The following is a 17897-nucleotide window of genomic DNA, read 5'->3' as shown; positions in this document are numbered from 1 at the left end:
GTGTGAGACTGTGACTGTGTGTGAGACTGTGTGACTGTGTGTGACTGTGTGCCTGTGTGTGACTGTGTGCGACTGTGTGTAGTGTGTGACTGTGTGTGACTGTGTGACCGTGTGTGACTGTGTGACTGTGTGAATGTGTGTGACTGTGACTGTGTGACTGTGTGTGAGACTGTGACTGTGTGTGAGACTGTGACTGTGTGTGAGACTGTGTGTGCCTGTGTGCGACTGTGCGACTGTGTGTGACTGTGTGACTGTGCGACTGTGTGACTGTGCGACTGTGTGACTGTGCGACTGTGCGACTGTGTGTGACTGTGTGACTGTGTGTGACTGTGTGTGGTGTGTGACTGTGTGTGACTGTGTGACTGTGTGACTGTGTGTGCCTCCAACATCAAATCAAAATCAAATCAAATGTATTTATAAAGCATTTCTTGCATCAGCTGATATCTCAAAGTGCTGTACAGAAACCCAGCCTAAAACCCCAAACAGCAAGCAATGCAGGTGAAGAAGCACCGAGGCTAGGAAACATCTCTCCTTAATGAGGCCATCAACCGTGCAGCCTCCCTGATGTGTGAGTTGTTATGAGCATCAGACACACAGTCGGGGGGAGAGTTAAACAGATCAAAAACAAGCTAAGAGAAAACATCAGCAAAAAGCAGATATCAGGATTAGACAGCAGATATATCAGGATTAAAACAGCAGTTATCAGGATTAGACAGCAGATATATCAGGATTAAAACAGCAGTTATCAGGATTAGACAGCAGATATATCAGGATTAAAACAGCAGATATCAGGATTAAAACAGCAGATACCAGGGTCAGACAGCAGATATATCAGGGTCAGACAGCAGATATATCAGGGTCAGAGAGCAGATATATCAGGGTCAGAGAGCAGATATCAGGGTGAGACAGCAGATATCAGGGTCAGACAGCAGATATATCAGGGTCAGAGAGCAGATATATCAGGGTCAGAGAGCAGATATCAGGGTGAGACAGCAGATATCAGGATTAAAACAGAAGATATCAGGGTGAGACAGCAGATACCAGGATTAAAACAGAAGATATCAGGGTCAGACAGCAGATACCAGGGTCAGACAGCAGATACCAGGATTAGACAGCAGATACCAGGGTCAGAGAGCAGATATCAGGGTGAGACAGCAGATACCAGGGTCAGAGAGCAGATATCAGGGTGAGACATTGTCACTGACAGAGAGTAACCTAGTGAGAGAGAGTACTGTATAATCTTCTTAAAGGAATACTTCAGGATTTTGGAAATGAGGCCCTTTATCTCCTTCCCCAGAATCAGATGAACTCCTTTATCTCCTTCCCCAGAGTCAGGTGAACTCCTTTATCTCCTTCCCCAGAGTCAGGTGAACTCCTTTATCTCCTTCCCCAGAGTCAGGTGAACTCCTTTATCTCCTTCCCCAGAGTCAGGTGAACTCCTTTATCTCCTTCCTCAGAGTCAGGTGAACTCCTTTATCTCCTTCCCCAGAGTCAGGTGAACTCCTTTATCTCCTTCCCCAGAGTCAGACGCCATTTTGACGTCTCTGTCTCCAGCATGGAGGAAGTTAGAGGTAGTTTCGACAAGCCCATGCTAGGTAGTGTTGGTGCAATTGCTGAAAGTCTACGGGTCTCTATTAACATGAACAACACTTTACAATACAATAACATACTGTACAATAACATTAATCCATTATATAAAGACAATGAAAACGGAACAGTACCTGGAACAGTATTATATTACATATATTAGTTTACATATATTACATATATTAGTACCCGGCTTCACTGAGGAGTGGGGGCTAGCCCAGATAATAAATCAACCAATGCTAGATCACTTCCTGACAAGATTAATTAACATAACAGAAAAACAATCGACCCACATCCAGCACAGGACTGGTGAGTGTGTGTGTGTGTGTGTGTGTGTGTGTGTGTGTGTGTGTGTGTGTGTGTGTGTGTGTGTGTGTGTGTGTGTGTGTGTGTGTGTGTGTGTGTGTGTGTGTGTGTGTGTGTGTGTGTGTGTGTGTGTGTGTGTGTGTGTGTGTGTGTGTGTGTGTGTGTGTGTGTGTGTGTGTGTGTGTGTGTGTCGTGTGTGTGCAGCATGTGTGTGTGTGTGTGCAGCATGTGTGTGGTTTGTATGTGTGTGTGGTTTGTATGTGTGTGTGGCGCGCGTGTGTGTGGTGCGCGTGTGTGTGGCACGCGTGTGTGTGGCATGTGTGTGTGTGGCATGTGTGTGTGTGTCTCACTCCCATAATGAGAGAGGGAGAAAGTGTGTGTAGAATGATATCAGTGTTTCCCTCTGTCAACAGTAAAAGAGGATGCTAGTCAAGACAATTGAGCAGTCTCCCTCTCACCCATCTTCTCTCCAACAGAAAGCAGTCTCCCTCTCACCCATCTTCTCCCCAACAGAAAGCAGTCTCCCTCTCACCCATCTTCTCTCCAACAGAAAGCAGTCTCCCTCTCACCCATCTTCTCCCCAACAGAAAGCAGTCTCCCTCTCACCCATCTTCTCTCCAACAGAAAGCAGTCTCCCTCTCACCCATCTTCTCCCCAACAGAAAGCAGTCTCCCTCTCACCCATCTGCTCCCCAACAGAAAGCAGTCTCCCTCTCACCCATCTTCTCCCTAACAGAAAGCAGTCTCCCTCTCACCCATCTTCTCCCCAACAGAAAGCAGTCTCCCTCTCACCCATCTTCTCCCCAACAGAAAGCAGTCTCCCTCTCACCCATCTTCTCCCTAACAGAAAGCAGTCTCCCTCTCACCCATCTTCTCCCCAACAGAAAGCAGTCTCCCTCTCACCCATCTTCTCCCCAACAGAAAGCAGTCTCCAGGTACAGGACGTACGTAGTACTGTACTGGACTCTTTAAAGGTGACCCACCGGACTACCAGCAAAAGGCTGTGTGATGTCAAGTTAAGACACATGACCCTTCTCACCTTCTGTCCCGTTGGCTCTGTCAGTGTGTCTCAGTGTTAGACACTTTCTCACCTCTCCTGTGGTGTGTGTGTGTGTCTAGACTCGGCCCTGTCGGCTCCTCTCAATGTGACGATCAGGGAGCTGGAGGCGAACACAGCCATAGTCACATGGGAGATACTGGAGGGAGATCCCGTCATCGGATTCGCCGTCACACAACAGGTAGGGGAGTGTGTGTGTGTGTGTGTGTGTGTGTGTGTGTGTGTGTGTGTGTGTGTGTGTGTGTGTGTGTGTGTGTGTGTGTGTGTGTGTGTGTGTGTGTGTGTGTGTGTGTGTGTGTGTGTGTGTGTGTGTGTGTGTGTGTGTGTGTGTGTGTGTGTGTGTGTGTGTGTGCGTGCTTGCGTGTTGGGTCAGGGAGTTGGTTAGTTGAACTACAGTTGTGTGATGAGCAACCTTGTCTGAATCTGAGATACAGAAAACTCTTGTTTGCTCCCAGAGCTAATGCCTAGGCTTTGTCTCAGTGGGCCAAGTCAGTGGGCTAGGGCAGTGGGCTTTGTATCAGTGGACCAAAACAGTGGGCTAGGGTAGTGGGCTTTGTCTCAGTGGGCTAGGGCAGTGGGCTAGGACAGTGGGTTTTGTCTCAGTGGGCTAGGGCAGTGGGTTTTGTCTCAGTGGACCAAGACAGTGGGCTAGGGCAGTGTGCTAGGACAGTGGGCTAGGACAGTGGGCTAGGACAGTGGACAAGGACAGTGGGCTAGGGCAGTGGACCAGGACAGCGGGCTAGGACAGCGGGCTAGGTCAGTGGGCTAGGATAGTGGGCTAGGACAGTGGGCTAGGACAGTGGGCTAGGACTGTAGGCTAGGGCAGTGGGCTAAGACAGTGGGCTAGGACTGTGGGCTAGGACAGTGAGAATGCTGTTCATCGACTACAGCTCGGCATTCAACACCATAGTACCCTCCAAGCTCGTCATCAAGCTCGAGACCCTGGGTCTCGACCCCGCCCTGTGCAACTGGGTACTGGACTTTCTGACGGGCCGCCCCCAGGTGGTGAGGGTAGGCAACAACATCTCCTCCCCGCTGATCCTCAACACGGGGGCCCCACAAGGGTGCGTTCTGAGCCCTCTCCTGTACTCCCTGTTCACCCACGACTGCGTGGCCACGCACGCCTCCAACTCAATCATCAAGTTTGCGGACGACACAACAGTGGTAGGCTTGATTACCAACAACGACGAGACGGCCTACAGGGAGGAGGTGAGGGCCCTTGGAGTGTGGTGTCAGGAAAATAACCTCACACTCAACGTCAACAAAACTAAGGAGATGATTGTGGACTTCAGGAAACAGCAGAGGGAACACCCCCTATCCACATCGATGGAACAGTAGTGGAGAGGGTAGCTAGTTTTAAGTTCCTCGGCATACACATCACAGACAAACTGAATTGGTCCACTCACACTGACAGCGTCGTGAAGAAGCGCAGCAGCGCCTATTCAACCTCAGGAGGCTGAAGAAATTCGGCTTGTCACCAAAAGCACTCACAAACTTCTACAGATGCACAATCGAGAGCATCCAGGCGGGCTGTATCACCGCCTGGTACGGCAACTGCTCCGCCCTCAACCGTAAGGCTCTCCAGAGGGTAGTGAGGACTGCACAACGCATCACCGGGGGCAAACTACCTGCCCTCCAGGACACCTACACCACCCGTTGTTACAGGAAGGCCATAAAGATCATCAAGGACATCAACCACCCGAACCACTGCCTGTTCACCCCGCTATCATCCAGAAGGCGAGGTCAGTACAGGTGCATCAAAGCTGGGACCGAGAGACTGAAAAACAGCTTCTATCTCAAGGCCATCAGACTGTTAAATAGCCACCACTAACATTGAGTGGCTGCTGCCAACACACTGTCATTGACACTGACCCAACTCCAGCCATTTTAATAATGGGAATTGATGGGAAATGATGTAAATATATCACTAGCCACTTTAAACAATGCTACCTTATATAATGTTACTTACCCTACATTATTCATCTCATATACATATGTATATACTGTACTCTACAACATCGACTGCATCCTTATGTAACACATGTATCACTAGCCACTTTAACTATGCCACTTTGTTTACTTTGTCTACATACTCATCTCATATGTATATACTGTACTCGATACCATCTACTGTATGCTGCTCTGTACCATCACTCATTCATATATCCTTATGTACATGTTCCTTATCCCCTTACACTGTGTATAAGACAGTAGTTTTGGAATTGTTAGTTAGATTACTTGTTGGTTATCACTGCATTGTCGGAACTAGAAGCACAAGCATTTCGCTACACTCGCATTAACATCTGCTAACCATGTGTATGTGACAAATAACATTTGATTTGATTTGATTTGATTTGATTTGATTTGATTTGGGCTAGGACAGTGGATAGGACAGTGGGCTAGGACAGTGGGCTAGGACAGTGGGCTAGGACAGTGGATAGGACAGTGGGCTAGGGCAGGTTAGCTATCTGATATCTGGTCTGTATCCTTTTTTAATTTTATTTCACCTTTATTTAACCAGGTAGGCTAGTTGAGAACAGGTTCTCATTTGCAACTGCGACCTGGCCAAGATAAAGCATAGAAGTGTGAACAGACAACACAAAGTTACACATGGAGTAAACAATTAACAAGTCAATAACACAGAGAAAAAAGGGGAGTCTATATACAATGTGTGCAAAAGGCATGAGGTAGGCGAATAATTACAATATTGCAGATTAACACTGGAGTGATAAATGATCATGTACAGGTAGAGATATTGGTGTGCAAAAGAGCAGAAAAGTAAATAAATACAAACTGTGGGGATGAGGTAGGTGAAAATGGGTGTGCTATTTACCAATAGATTATGTACAGCTGCAGCGATCGGTTAGCTGCTCAGCTAGCTGACGTTTGAAGTTGGTGAGGGAGATAAAAGTCTCCAACTTCAGCGATTTTTGCAATTCGTTCCAGTCACAGGCAGCAGAGTACTGGAACGAAAGGCGGCCAAATGAGGTGTTGGCTTTAGGGATGATCAATGAGATACACCTGCTGGAGCGCGTGCTACGGATGGGTGTTGCCATCGTGACCAGTGAGCTGAGATAAGGCGGAGCTTTGCCTAGCATGGCCTTGTAGATGACCTGAAGCCAGTGGGTCTGGCGATGAATATGTAGCGAGGGCCAGCCGACTAGAGCATACAAGTCGCAGCGGTGGGTAGTATAAGGTGCTTTAGTGACAAAACGGATGGCACTGTGATAAACTGCATCCAGTTTGCTGAGTAGAGTGTTGGAAGCAATTTTGTAGATGACGTCGCCGAAGTCGAGGATTGGTAGGATAGTCCTTGTGTTACGGCCCTAACCTTAACCCTAACCCTTCCTGTTGTCATTGGTTACAGAAGAAGGATGTGCGTATGCTGCGGTATATCCAGGAAGTGAACACGACCACGCGCTCCTGTGCATTGTGGGACTTGGAGGAGGACACGGAGTACATTGTTCATGTCCAGAGCGTCAGCATGGGAGGCAGTAGTCCTCCCAGTGACCCGGTCAGCTTCAGAACTCTCAGAGAGTCTGAGAAACTGGCCTCCACAGTACCAGGTAGGTAACACACACAACAGAATGACAAAATGTTCATTTTTGAATGTGGACAGAAAAAAAAACCAGCAGGGAATTCTAATATTATACAACATCTCAATGAATTCCAATGTTACACAACATCTCTACATTTCCCATAACGATTCCTGGCTATTCTACCGTTCTGATACAGAGCAGCAACGCCTGGCTGTCTTTGTCATGTAATACAGCAACTCGTAACACTTCCAGGTTGACCATCTCCTCTCTCAGCGACCCAGATACACACAGAGGAAGAGAAGAGCTTCACACAGAGAGAGGCATACATCGGCACTTACATCACACAACAGATAAACAGATGTACACAGGAGATGATGGGAAAACATTAGAAGCACTGGTGCCAAGATAATATTTAGATAATGTTAAGGTAACGTTAAGGATCGTTGTATTCTAGTTCCCGTTTCTCAAAGTCGAAGTGAATCATTATTTTTATAATCATGTTTCGACGTTTAATCTTGGAACTCCCTCTCCCGGATCCGGGAGAATTGTCATCAACTGACACTAATTAGCATAACGCAACGGACAAAAAATATTACTAGAAAATATTCATATTCATGAAATCACAAGTGAAATATATTGAAACACAGCTTAGCCTTTTGTTAATCACCCTGTCATCTCAGATTTTGAAATTATGCTTTACAGCCAAAGCAAGACAAGCATTTGTTTAAGTTTATCGATAGCCTAGCATAGCATTATGCCTAGCTAGCAGCAGGCAGCTTGGTCACGAAAATCAGAAAAGCAATCAAATTAAATCGTTTACCTTTGATGAGCTTCGGATGTTTTCACTCACGAGACTCCCAGTTAGACAGCAAATGTTCATTTTGTCCCATAAAGATTATTTTTATAGCCAAAACACCTCTGTTTGTACTTCACGTTTGGTTGAGAAATCCACAGGAAACTGTGGTCACGACCACGCCAAAAAATATTCCAAATTAGATCCATAATATCGACAGAAACATGGCAAACTTTGTTTATAATCAATCCTCAAGGTGTTTTTCAAATATCTATTCGATAATATATCAACCGGGAGAGGTGGCTTCTTAGTAGGAAAGAGAGAAACAATGGTCGCATTTGTCTTTTACGCACAAAACACTCTGAGAGACTTCAGCTGACCACTGACGCAATGTTGACGTTCAGGCTCATTTTTCAAAATAAAAGCCTGAAACTATGTATTGTGACACTAGACACATTAGGGAAGCCATAGAAAAAGGAATCTGGTTGATATCTCATTCACTGCTCAATAGGGACGCAGAGGTTTCTAAATAAGAGTCACTTCCTGATTGGATTTTTCTCAGGCTTTCGCCTGCAATACCAGTTCTGTTATACTCACAGACAATATTTTTACAGTTTTGGAAACTTTAGAGTGTTTTCTATCCTAAGCTGTCAATGATATGCATATTCTAGCATCTAGTCCTGACAAAATAGCCTGTTTACTTTGGGAAAGTTATTTTCCAAAAATGAAAATAGTGCCCCCTAGTTTCAAGAGGATAACTAAAAGACGTTATTGATATGGTTGAAAAATGTTCAGATAAAGTCAAAAAATATGTTGTTGAGACATTGAGAGACATCCTGAAGTAACATACAGTACGTTATAACGTCCTCCTAAATCACCAGATTATCACAGTAACAGAAGTTATAACGTCCTCCTACATCACCAGATTATTACAGTAACAGAAGTTAGAACGTCCTCCTAAATCACCAGATTATCACAGTAACAGAAGTTATAACGTCCTCCTAAATCACCAGATTATCACAGTAACAGAAGTTATAACGTCCTCCTAAATCACCAGATTATCACAGTAACATAAATTATAACGTCCTCCTAAATCACCAGATTATCACAGTAACAGAAGTTATAACGTCCTCCTAAATCACCAGATTATCACAGTAACAGAAGTTATAACGTCCTCCTAAATCACCAGATTATCACAGTAACATAAGTTATAACGTCCTCCTAAATCACCAGATTATCACAGTAACAGAAGTTATAACGTCCTCCTAAACTAAAGCATGTTGGTGCTAATATGGTTCCCAATTAGAGGCAGCTGTTTATCGTTGCCTCTGATTGGGGATCATATTTAGGTAGCCATTTCCAAAACATGTGTTGGTGGGATATTGTTTGTGGTTCTGCTTGTAGCACCACTGAGGTTACGTTTCGTTGCTTGTTTATTTGAGAAGTTTCACTGCAAATAGAGATGTGGAACTCCACACACGCTGCGCCTTATTACGAACGTGACAGAATATCCCACCAAGCAAGGACCAAGCAGCGTGGGACGGCGGTAAAGACATTACGGGAGGTTGTGAGACCCTTCCTTGGAAGGAGACACCAAGGAAGGTGGAAGGACAGAGAAGACGCCGGGGGCCGCGGCCACTTAAACCCCAAGTTATTTTATTGTGTGGGGGGGGGCACGAAGGGTGGTATGCGGAGAGTGGAAGAGCGGGTCATCAGTCCGGTGCCATCTGTGCCAGCTCCCCGTACTCACCCTGAAGAGCCAGAGACTGTCAGGGAGGCGATTAAGTTGGGAGAGCGAGATGAGAGAAATGTTATGTAGGTGTGTTCTGCACGGCATTCGACCTGAAGAGCCTGTCAGCAGTCTGGTGAGTCCTATGCCAGCTCCCCGTACTCACCCTGAAGTGCGTGTCACCACTCCGGTGCCACCTGTACCGGCTCCATGCACTAGGCCTCCAGGGTGCATTCACAGTCCAGAGCTTCCGGAGATGTTTCACGGTCTGGAACCTCCAGCGACGGTCCTCGGTCCGGAACCTCCAGCGACGATCCACGGTCCGGAACCTCCAGCGACGATCCACGGTCCGGAACCTCCAGCGACGGTCCACGGTCCGGAACCTCCAGCGACGGTCCACGGTCCGGAACCTCCAGCGACGGTCAATGGTCTGGAGCTTCCAGGCATGGCGTCCAGTCCTGTTCCAGAGCGGGAGTCTTCCTCTGCATCGATGTCCAGTCCAGGCACGGCATCCATCTCAGCTCCATGGCCGGAGTCCTCCTTTGCGCCGATGCCCAGTCCAGGCATTGCGTTCAGCCCGGCGCCATGGACGGATCCGGGGTCTGGGCGGGGGCCACGATCTGCACCGGAGCCGCCACCGACACTAACCCCCTTCCCTACCCTCCCCATTTGGTATCAGGTTTGCGGCCGGAGTCCGCACCTTTGGAGGTGGGTACTGTCATGCCCTGACCATAGAGAGCCCTTTGTTCTCTATGGTGTAGTAGGTCAGGGAGTGACTAGTGGGTGTTCTAGTAAGTCTATTTCTATGTTGGTGCTAATATGGTTCCCAATTAGAGGCAGCTGTTTTTCGTTGCCTCTGATTGGGGATCATATTTAGGTAGCCATTTCCCCACCTGTGTTTGTGGGATATTGTTTGTGTTTAGTTGCCTGTCACTTCATAACATCTTCGTTTTGTTGTTTATTTATTGTTTTGTTTGTTTATCGGAGATTAAAAATATGTGGCACTAAAGTCACGCTGCGCCTTGGTCCGCTCATTACGACGATCATGACAAACTACCAGATTATCACAGTAACACACGTTATAACGTCCTCCTAAATCACCAGATTATCACAGTAACACACGTTATAACGTCCTCCTAAACTACCAGATTATCAGAGTAACAAACGTTATAACGTCCTCCTAAATCACCAGATTATCAGAGTAACACACGTTATAACGTCCTCCTAAATCACCAGATTATCAGAGTAACACACGTTATAACGTCCTCCTAAATCACCAGATTATCAGAGTAACACACGTTATAACGTCCTCCTAAATCACCAGATTATCAGAGTAACACACATTATAACGTCCTCCTAAATCACCAGATTATCAGAGTAACACAAGTTATAATAACGTCCTCCTAAATCACCAGATTATCAGAGTAACACAAGTTATAATAACGTCCTCCTAAATCACCAGATTATCACAGTAACACACGTTATAACGTCCTCCTAAACTACCAGATTATCACAGTAACACACGTTATAACGTCCTCCTAAACTACCAGATTATCAGAGTAACACACGTTATAACGTCCTCCTAAACTACCAGATTATCAGAGTAACACACGTTATAACGTCCTCCTAAACTACCAGATTATCAGAGTAACACACGTTATAACGTCCTCCTAAATCACCAGATTATCAGAGTAACACACGTTATAACGTCCTCCTAAATCACCAGATTATCACAGTAACACACGTTATAACGTCCTCCTAAATCACCAGATTATCACAGTAACACACGTTATAACGTCCTCCTAAATCACCAGATTATCAGAGTAACACACGTTATAACGTCCTCCTAAATCACCAGATTATCACAGTAACACATGTTATAACGTCCTCCTAAATCACCAGATTATCACAGTAACACACGTTATAACGTCCTCCTAAATCACCAGATTATCACAGTAACACACGTTATAACGTCCTCCTAAATCACCAGATTATCACAGTAACACACGTTATAACGTCCTCCTAAATCACCAGATTATCACAGTAACACACGTTATAACGTCCTCCTAAATCACCAGATTATCAGAGTAACACACGTTATAACGTCCTCCTAAATCACCAGATTATCAGAGTAACACACGTTATAACGTCCTCCTAAATCACCAGATTATCACAGTAACACACGTTATAACGTCCTCCTAAATCACCAGATTATCACAGTAACACACGTTATAACGTCCTCCTAAATCACCAGATTATCAGAGTAACACACGTTATAACGTCCTCCTAAATCACCAGATTATCAGAGTAACACACGTTATAACGTCCTCCTAAACTACCAGATTATCAGAGTAACACACGTTATAACGTCCTCCTAAATCACCAGATTATCAGAGTAACACACGTTATAACGTCCTCCTAAATCACCAGATTATCAGAGTAACACACGTTATAACGTCCTCCTAAATCACCAGATTATCACAGTAACACACGTTATAACGTCCTCCTAAATCACCAGATTATCAGAGTAACACACGTTATAACGTCCTCCTAAATCACCAGATTATCAGAGTAACACACGTTATAACGTCCTCCTAAATCACCAGATTATCACAGTAACAGAAGTTATAACGTCCTCCTAAATCACCAGATTATCACAGTAACACACGTTATAACGTCCTCCTAAACTACCAGATTATCACAGTAACACACGTTATAACGTCCTCCTAAATCACCAGATTATCAGAGTAACACACGTTATAACGTCCTCCTAAATCACCAGATTATCACAGTAACACACGTTATAACGTCCTCCTAAATCACCAGATTATCACAGTAACACACGTTATAACGTCCTCCTAAATCACCAGATTATCAGAGTAACACACGTTATAACGTCCTCCTAAATCACCAGATTATCAGAGTAACACACGTTATAACGTCCTCCTAAATCACCAGATTATCAGAGTAACACACGTTATAACGTCCTCCTAAATCACCAGATTATCAGAGTAACACACGTTATAACGTCCTCCTAAATCACCAGATTATCAGAGTAACACACGTTATAACGTCCTCCTAAATCACCAGATTATCAGAGTAACACACGTTATAACGTCCTCCTAAACTACCAGATTATCAGAGTAACACACGTTATAACGTCCTCCTAAACTACCAGATTATCACAGTAACACACGTTATAACGTCCTCCTAAACTACCAGATTATCAGAGTAACACACGTTATAACGTCCTCCTAAATCACCAGATTATCAGAGTAACACACGTTATAACGTCCTCCTAAACTACCAGATTATCACAGTAACACACGTTATAACGTCCTCCTAAACTACCAGATTATCACAGTAACACACGTTATAACGTCCTCCTAAATCACCAGATTATCAGAGTAACACACGTTATAACGTCCTCCTAAATCACCAGATTATCAGAGTAACACACGTTATAACGTCCTCCTAATTCACCAGATCATCAGAGTAACACACGTTATAACGTCCTCCTAAATCACCAGATTATCAGAGTAACACACGTTATAACGTCCTCCTAAATCACCAGATTATCAGAGTAACACACGTTATAACGTCCTCCTAAATCACCAGATTATCAGAGTAACAAAAGTTATAACGTCCTCGTAAATCACCAGATTATCACAGTAACACACGTTATAACGTCCTCCTAAATCACCAGATTATCAGAGTAACACACGTTATAACGTCCTCCTAAATCACCAGATTATCAGAGTAACACACGTTATAACGTCCTCCTAAATCACCAGATTATCAGAGTAACACACGTTATAACGTCCTCCTAAATCACCAGATTATCACAGTAACACACGTTATAACGTCCTCCTAAATCACCAGATTATCACAGTAACACACGTTATAACGTCCTCTAAATCACCAGATTATCACAGTAACACACGTTATAACGTCCTCCTAAATCACCAGATTATCAGAGTAACAAAAGTTATAACGTCCTCGTAAATCACCAGATTATCACAGTAACACACGTTATAACGTCCTCCTAAATCACCAGATTATCAGAGTAACACACGTTATAACGTCCTCCTAAATCACCAGATTATCACAGTAACACACGTTATAACGTCCTCCTAAATCACCAGATTATCACAGTAACACACGTTATAACGTCCTCCTAAATCACCAGATTATCACAGTAACACACGTTATAACGTCCTCCTAAATCACCAGATTATCACAGTAACACACGTTATAACGTCCTCCTAAATCACCAGATTATCAGAGTAACAAAAGTTATAACGTCCTCGTAAATCACCAGATTATCAGAGTAACAAAAGTTATAACGTCCTCCTAAATCACCAGATTATCAGAGTAACAAAAGTTATAACGTCCTCCTAAATCACCAGATTATCAGAGTAACACACGTTATAACGTCCTCCTAAATCACCAGATTATCAGAGTAACACACGTTATAACGTCCTCCTAAATCACCAGATTATCAGAGTATCAAAAGTTATAACGTCCTCCTAAATCACCAGATTATCAGAGTAACACACGTTATAACGTCCTCCTAAATCACCAGATTATCAGAGTAACAAAAGTTATAACGTCCTCCTAAATCACCAGATTATCACAGTAACACACGTTATAACGTCCTCCTAAATCACCAGATTATCAGAGTAACAAAAGTTATAACGTCCTCCTAAATCACCAGATTATCAGAGTAACAAAAGTTATAACGTCCTCCTAAATCACCAGATTATCACAGTAACACACGTTATAACGTCCTCCTAAATCACCAGATTATCACAGTAACACACGTTATAACGTCCTCCTAAATCACCAGATTATCAGAGTAACACACGTTATAACGTCCTCCTAAATCACCAGATTATCAGAGTAACACACGTTATAACGTCCTCCTAAACTACCAGATTATCAGAGTAACACACGTTATAACGTCCTCCTAAATCACCAGATTATCAGAGTAACACACGTTATAACGTCCTCCTAAATCACCAGATTATCAGAGTAACACACGTTATAACGTCCTCCTAAATCACCAGATTATCACAGTAACACACGTTATAACGTCCTCCTAAATCACCAGATTATCAGAGTAACACACGTTATAACGTCCTCCTAAATCACCAGATTATCAGAGTAACACACGTTATAACGTCCTCCTAAATCACCAGATTATCACAGTAACAGAAGTTATAACGTCCTCCTAAATCACCAGATTATCACAGTAACACACGTTATAACGTCCTCCTAAATCACCAGATTATCAGAGTAACACACGTTATAACGTCCTCCTAAATCACCAGATTATCAGAGTAACACACGTTATAACGTCCTCCTAAATCACCAGATTATCAGAGTAACACACGTTATAACGTCCTCCTAAATCACCAGATTATCAGAGTAACACACGTTATAACGTCCTCCTAAATCACCAGATTATCAGAGTAACACACGTTATAACGTCCTCCTAAATCACCAGATTATCAGAGTAACACACGTTATAACGTCCTCCTAAATCACCAGATTATCAGAGTAACACACGTTATAACGTCCTCCTAAACTACCAGATTATCAGAGTAACACACGTTATAACGTCCTCCTAAACTACCAGATTATCACAGTAACACACGTTATAACGTCCTCCTAAACTACCAGATTATCAGAGTAACACACGTTATAACGTCCTCCTAAATCACCAGATTATCAGAGTAACACACGTTATAACGTCCTCCTAAACTACCAGATTATCACAGTAACACACGTTATAACGTCCTCCTAAACTACCAGATTATCACAGTAACACACGTTATAACGTCCTCCTAAATCACCAGATTATCAGAGTAACACACGTTATAACGTCCTCCTAAATCACCAGATTATCAGAGTAACACACGTTATAACGTCCTCCTAAATCACCAGATTATCAGAGTAACACACGTTATAACGTCCTCCTAAATCACCAGATTATCAGAGTAACACACGTTATAACGTCCTCCTAAATCACCAGATTATCAGAGTAACACACGTTATAACGTCCTCCTAAATCACCAGATTATCAGAGTAACACACGTTATAACGTCCTCCTAAACTACCAGATTATCAGAGTAACACACGTTATAACGTCCTCCTAAACTACCAGATTATCAGAGTAACACACGTTATAACGTCCTCCTAAACTACCAGATTATCAGAGTAACACACGTTATAACGTCCTCCTAAATCACCAGATTATCACAGTAACACACGTTATAACGTCCTCCTAAATCACCAGATTATCACAGTAACACACGTTATAACGTCCTCCTAAATCACCATATTATCAGAGTAACACACGTTATAACGTCCTCCTAAATCACCAGATTATCACAGTAACACACGTTATAACGTCCTCCTAAATCACCAGATTATCACAGTAACACACGTTATAACGTCCTCCTAAATCACCAGATTATCACAGTAACACACGTTATAACGTCCTCCTAAATCACCAGATTATCAGAGTAACAGAAGCTATAACGTCCTCCTAAATCACCAGATTATCAGAGTAACAGAAGTTATAACGTCCTCCTAAATCACCAGATTATCAGAGTAACACACGTTATAACGTCCTCCTAAATCACCAGATTATCAGAGTAACAAACGTTATAACGTCCTCCTAAATCACCAGATTATCAGAGTAACACACGTTATAACGTCCTCCTAAATCACCAGATTATCAGAGTAACACACGTTATAACGTCCTCCTAAATCACCAGATTATCAGAGTAACACACGTTATAACGTCCTCCTAAATCACCAGATTATCAGAGTAACACACGTTATAACGTCCTCCTAAATCACCAGATTATCAGAGTAACACACGTTATAACGTCCTCGTAAATCACCAGATTATCACAGTAACACACGTTATAACGTCCTCCTAAATCACCAGATTATCAGAGTAACACACGTTATAACGTCCTCCTAAATCACCAGATTATCAGAGTAACACACGTTATAACGTCCTCCTAAATCACCAGATTATCAGAGTAACACACGTTATAACGTCCTCCTAAATCACCAGATTATCACAGTAACACACGTTATAACGTCCTCCTAAATCACCAGATTATCACAGTAACACACGTTATAACGTCCTCCTAAATCACCAGATTATCACAGTAACACACGTTATAACGTCCTCCTAAATCACCAGATTATCAGAGTAACAAAAGTTATAACGTCCTCGTAAATCACCAGATTATCACAGTAACACACGTTATAACGTCCTCCTAAATCACCAGATTATCAGAGTAACACACGTTATAACGTCCTCCTAAATCACCAGATTATCACAGTAACACACGTTATAACGTCCTCCTAAATCACCAGATTATCACAGTAACACACGTTATAACGTCCTCCTAAATCACCAGATTATCAGAGTAACAAAAGTTATAACGTCCTCGTAAATCACCAGATTATCAGAGTAACAAAAGTTATAACGTCCTCCTAAATCACCAGATTATCAGAGTAACAAAAGTTATAACGTCCTCCTAAATCACCAGATTATCAGAGTAACAAAAGTTATAACGTCCTCCTAAATCACCAGATTATCAGAGTAACACACGTTATAACGTCCTCCTAAATCACCAGATTATCAGAGTAACAAAAGTTATAACGTCCTCCTAAATCACCAGATTATCAGAGTAACACACGTTATAACGTCCTCCTAAATCACCAGATTATCAGAGTAACAAAAGTTATAACGTCCTCCTAAATCACCAGATTATCACAGTAACACACGTTATAACGTCCTCCTAAATCACCAGATTATCAGAGTAACACACGTTATAACGTCCTCCTAAATCACCAGATTATCAGAGTAACAAAAGTTATAACGTCCTCCTAAATCACCAGATTATCACAGTAACACACGTTATAACGTCCTCCTAAATCACCAGATTATCAGAGTAACAAAAGTTATAACGTCCTCCTAAATCACCAGATTATCAGAGTAACAAAAGTTATAACGTCCTCCTAAATCACCAGATTATCACAGTAACACACGTTATAACGTCCTCCTAAATCACCAGATTATCACAGTAACACACGTTATAACGTCCTCCTAAATCACCAGATTATCAGAGTAACACACGTTATAACGTCCTCCTAAATCACCAGATTATCAGAGTAACACACGTTATAACGTCCTCCTAAATCACCAGATTATCACAGTAACACACGTTATAACGTCCTCGTAAAACACCATTGTATTTAACTAAGGTTACCTGAGAAACCAGATGGTCAGATATTGTTGTAACCTCTAACGTCCTGAGTCTACACAGGTGGGAATCTGTAATGGACAGGTGTATGCGGGCGTGGTGTGTGTGTGCGTCCTTGTGTTGTTTGTTTGTGCGTGTGTGCGTGTGTGCGCGTGTGCGTGTGTGTGACACCTGCTCTGGTTATCACTAGTCATATATGACAGCCACACACACACACCACACCGCATACACCTGTCCATTACAGATTCCCACCTGTGTAGACTCAGGACGTTAGAGGTGACTACAATATCTGACCATCTGGTCTCTCTCACACACACACACACACACACACACACACACACACACACACACACACACACACACACACACACACACACACACACACACACACACACACACACACACACACACACACACACACACACACACACGCTCACACACTCTCTCTCACACACACGCTCACACACTCTCTCTCTCACACACACGCTCACACACTCTCTCTCTCACACACACACACTCTCTCTCTCACACACACACACACACAGCGTTTCTGTCTCTCTTTTCTCTTCTATTGTCAACGGGCTCGAAGTTCG

At 43.4% G+C, this 17897-nt stretch overlaps 1 protein-coding gene across 2 annotated transcripts in view; it reads left to right on the top strand.

The window, feature by feature from the left end:
* LOC124042665 (fibronectin type III domain-containing protein 5-like) overlaps window positions 1-17897 on the top strand; it is a 47925-nt gene that overhangs the window by 15020 nt on the left and 15008 nt on the right. For both annotated transcript variants that reach the window (XM_046360747.1, XM_046360746.1), the window contains exons 2-3: window positions 3012-3130; window positions 6317-6515. In XM_046360747.1, the coding sequence (XP_046216703.1) occupies window positions 3012-3130; window positions 6317-6515 (318 nt within the window). The remainder of the gene's footprint in view (window positions 1-3011; window positions 3131-6316; window positions 6516-17897) is intronic.

Source organism: Oncorhynchus gorbuscha, linkage group LG09 (genome assembly GCF_021184085.1).
Source record: "Oncorhynchus gorbuscha isolate QuinsamMale2020 ecotype Even-year linkage group LG09, OgorEven_v1.0, whole genome shotgun sequence".
NCBI lineage: Eukaryota > Metazoa > Chordata > Actinopteri > Salmoniformes > Salmonidae > Oncorhynchus > Oncorhynchus gorbuscha.
This window is presented reverse-complemented; position numbering and strand designations above follow the sequence as displayed.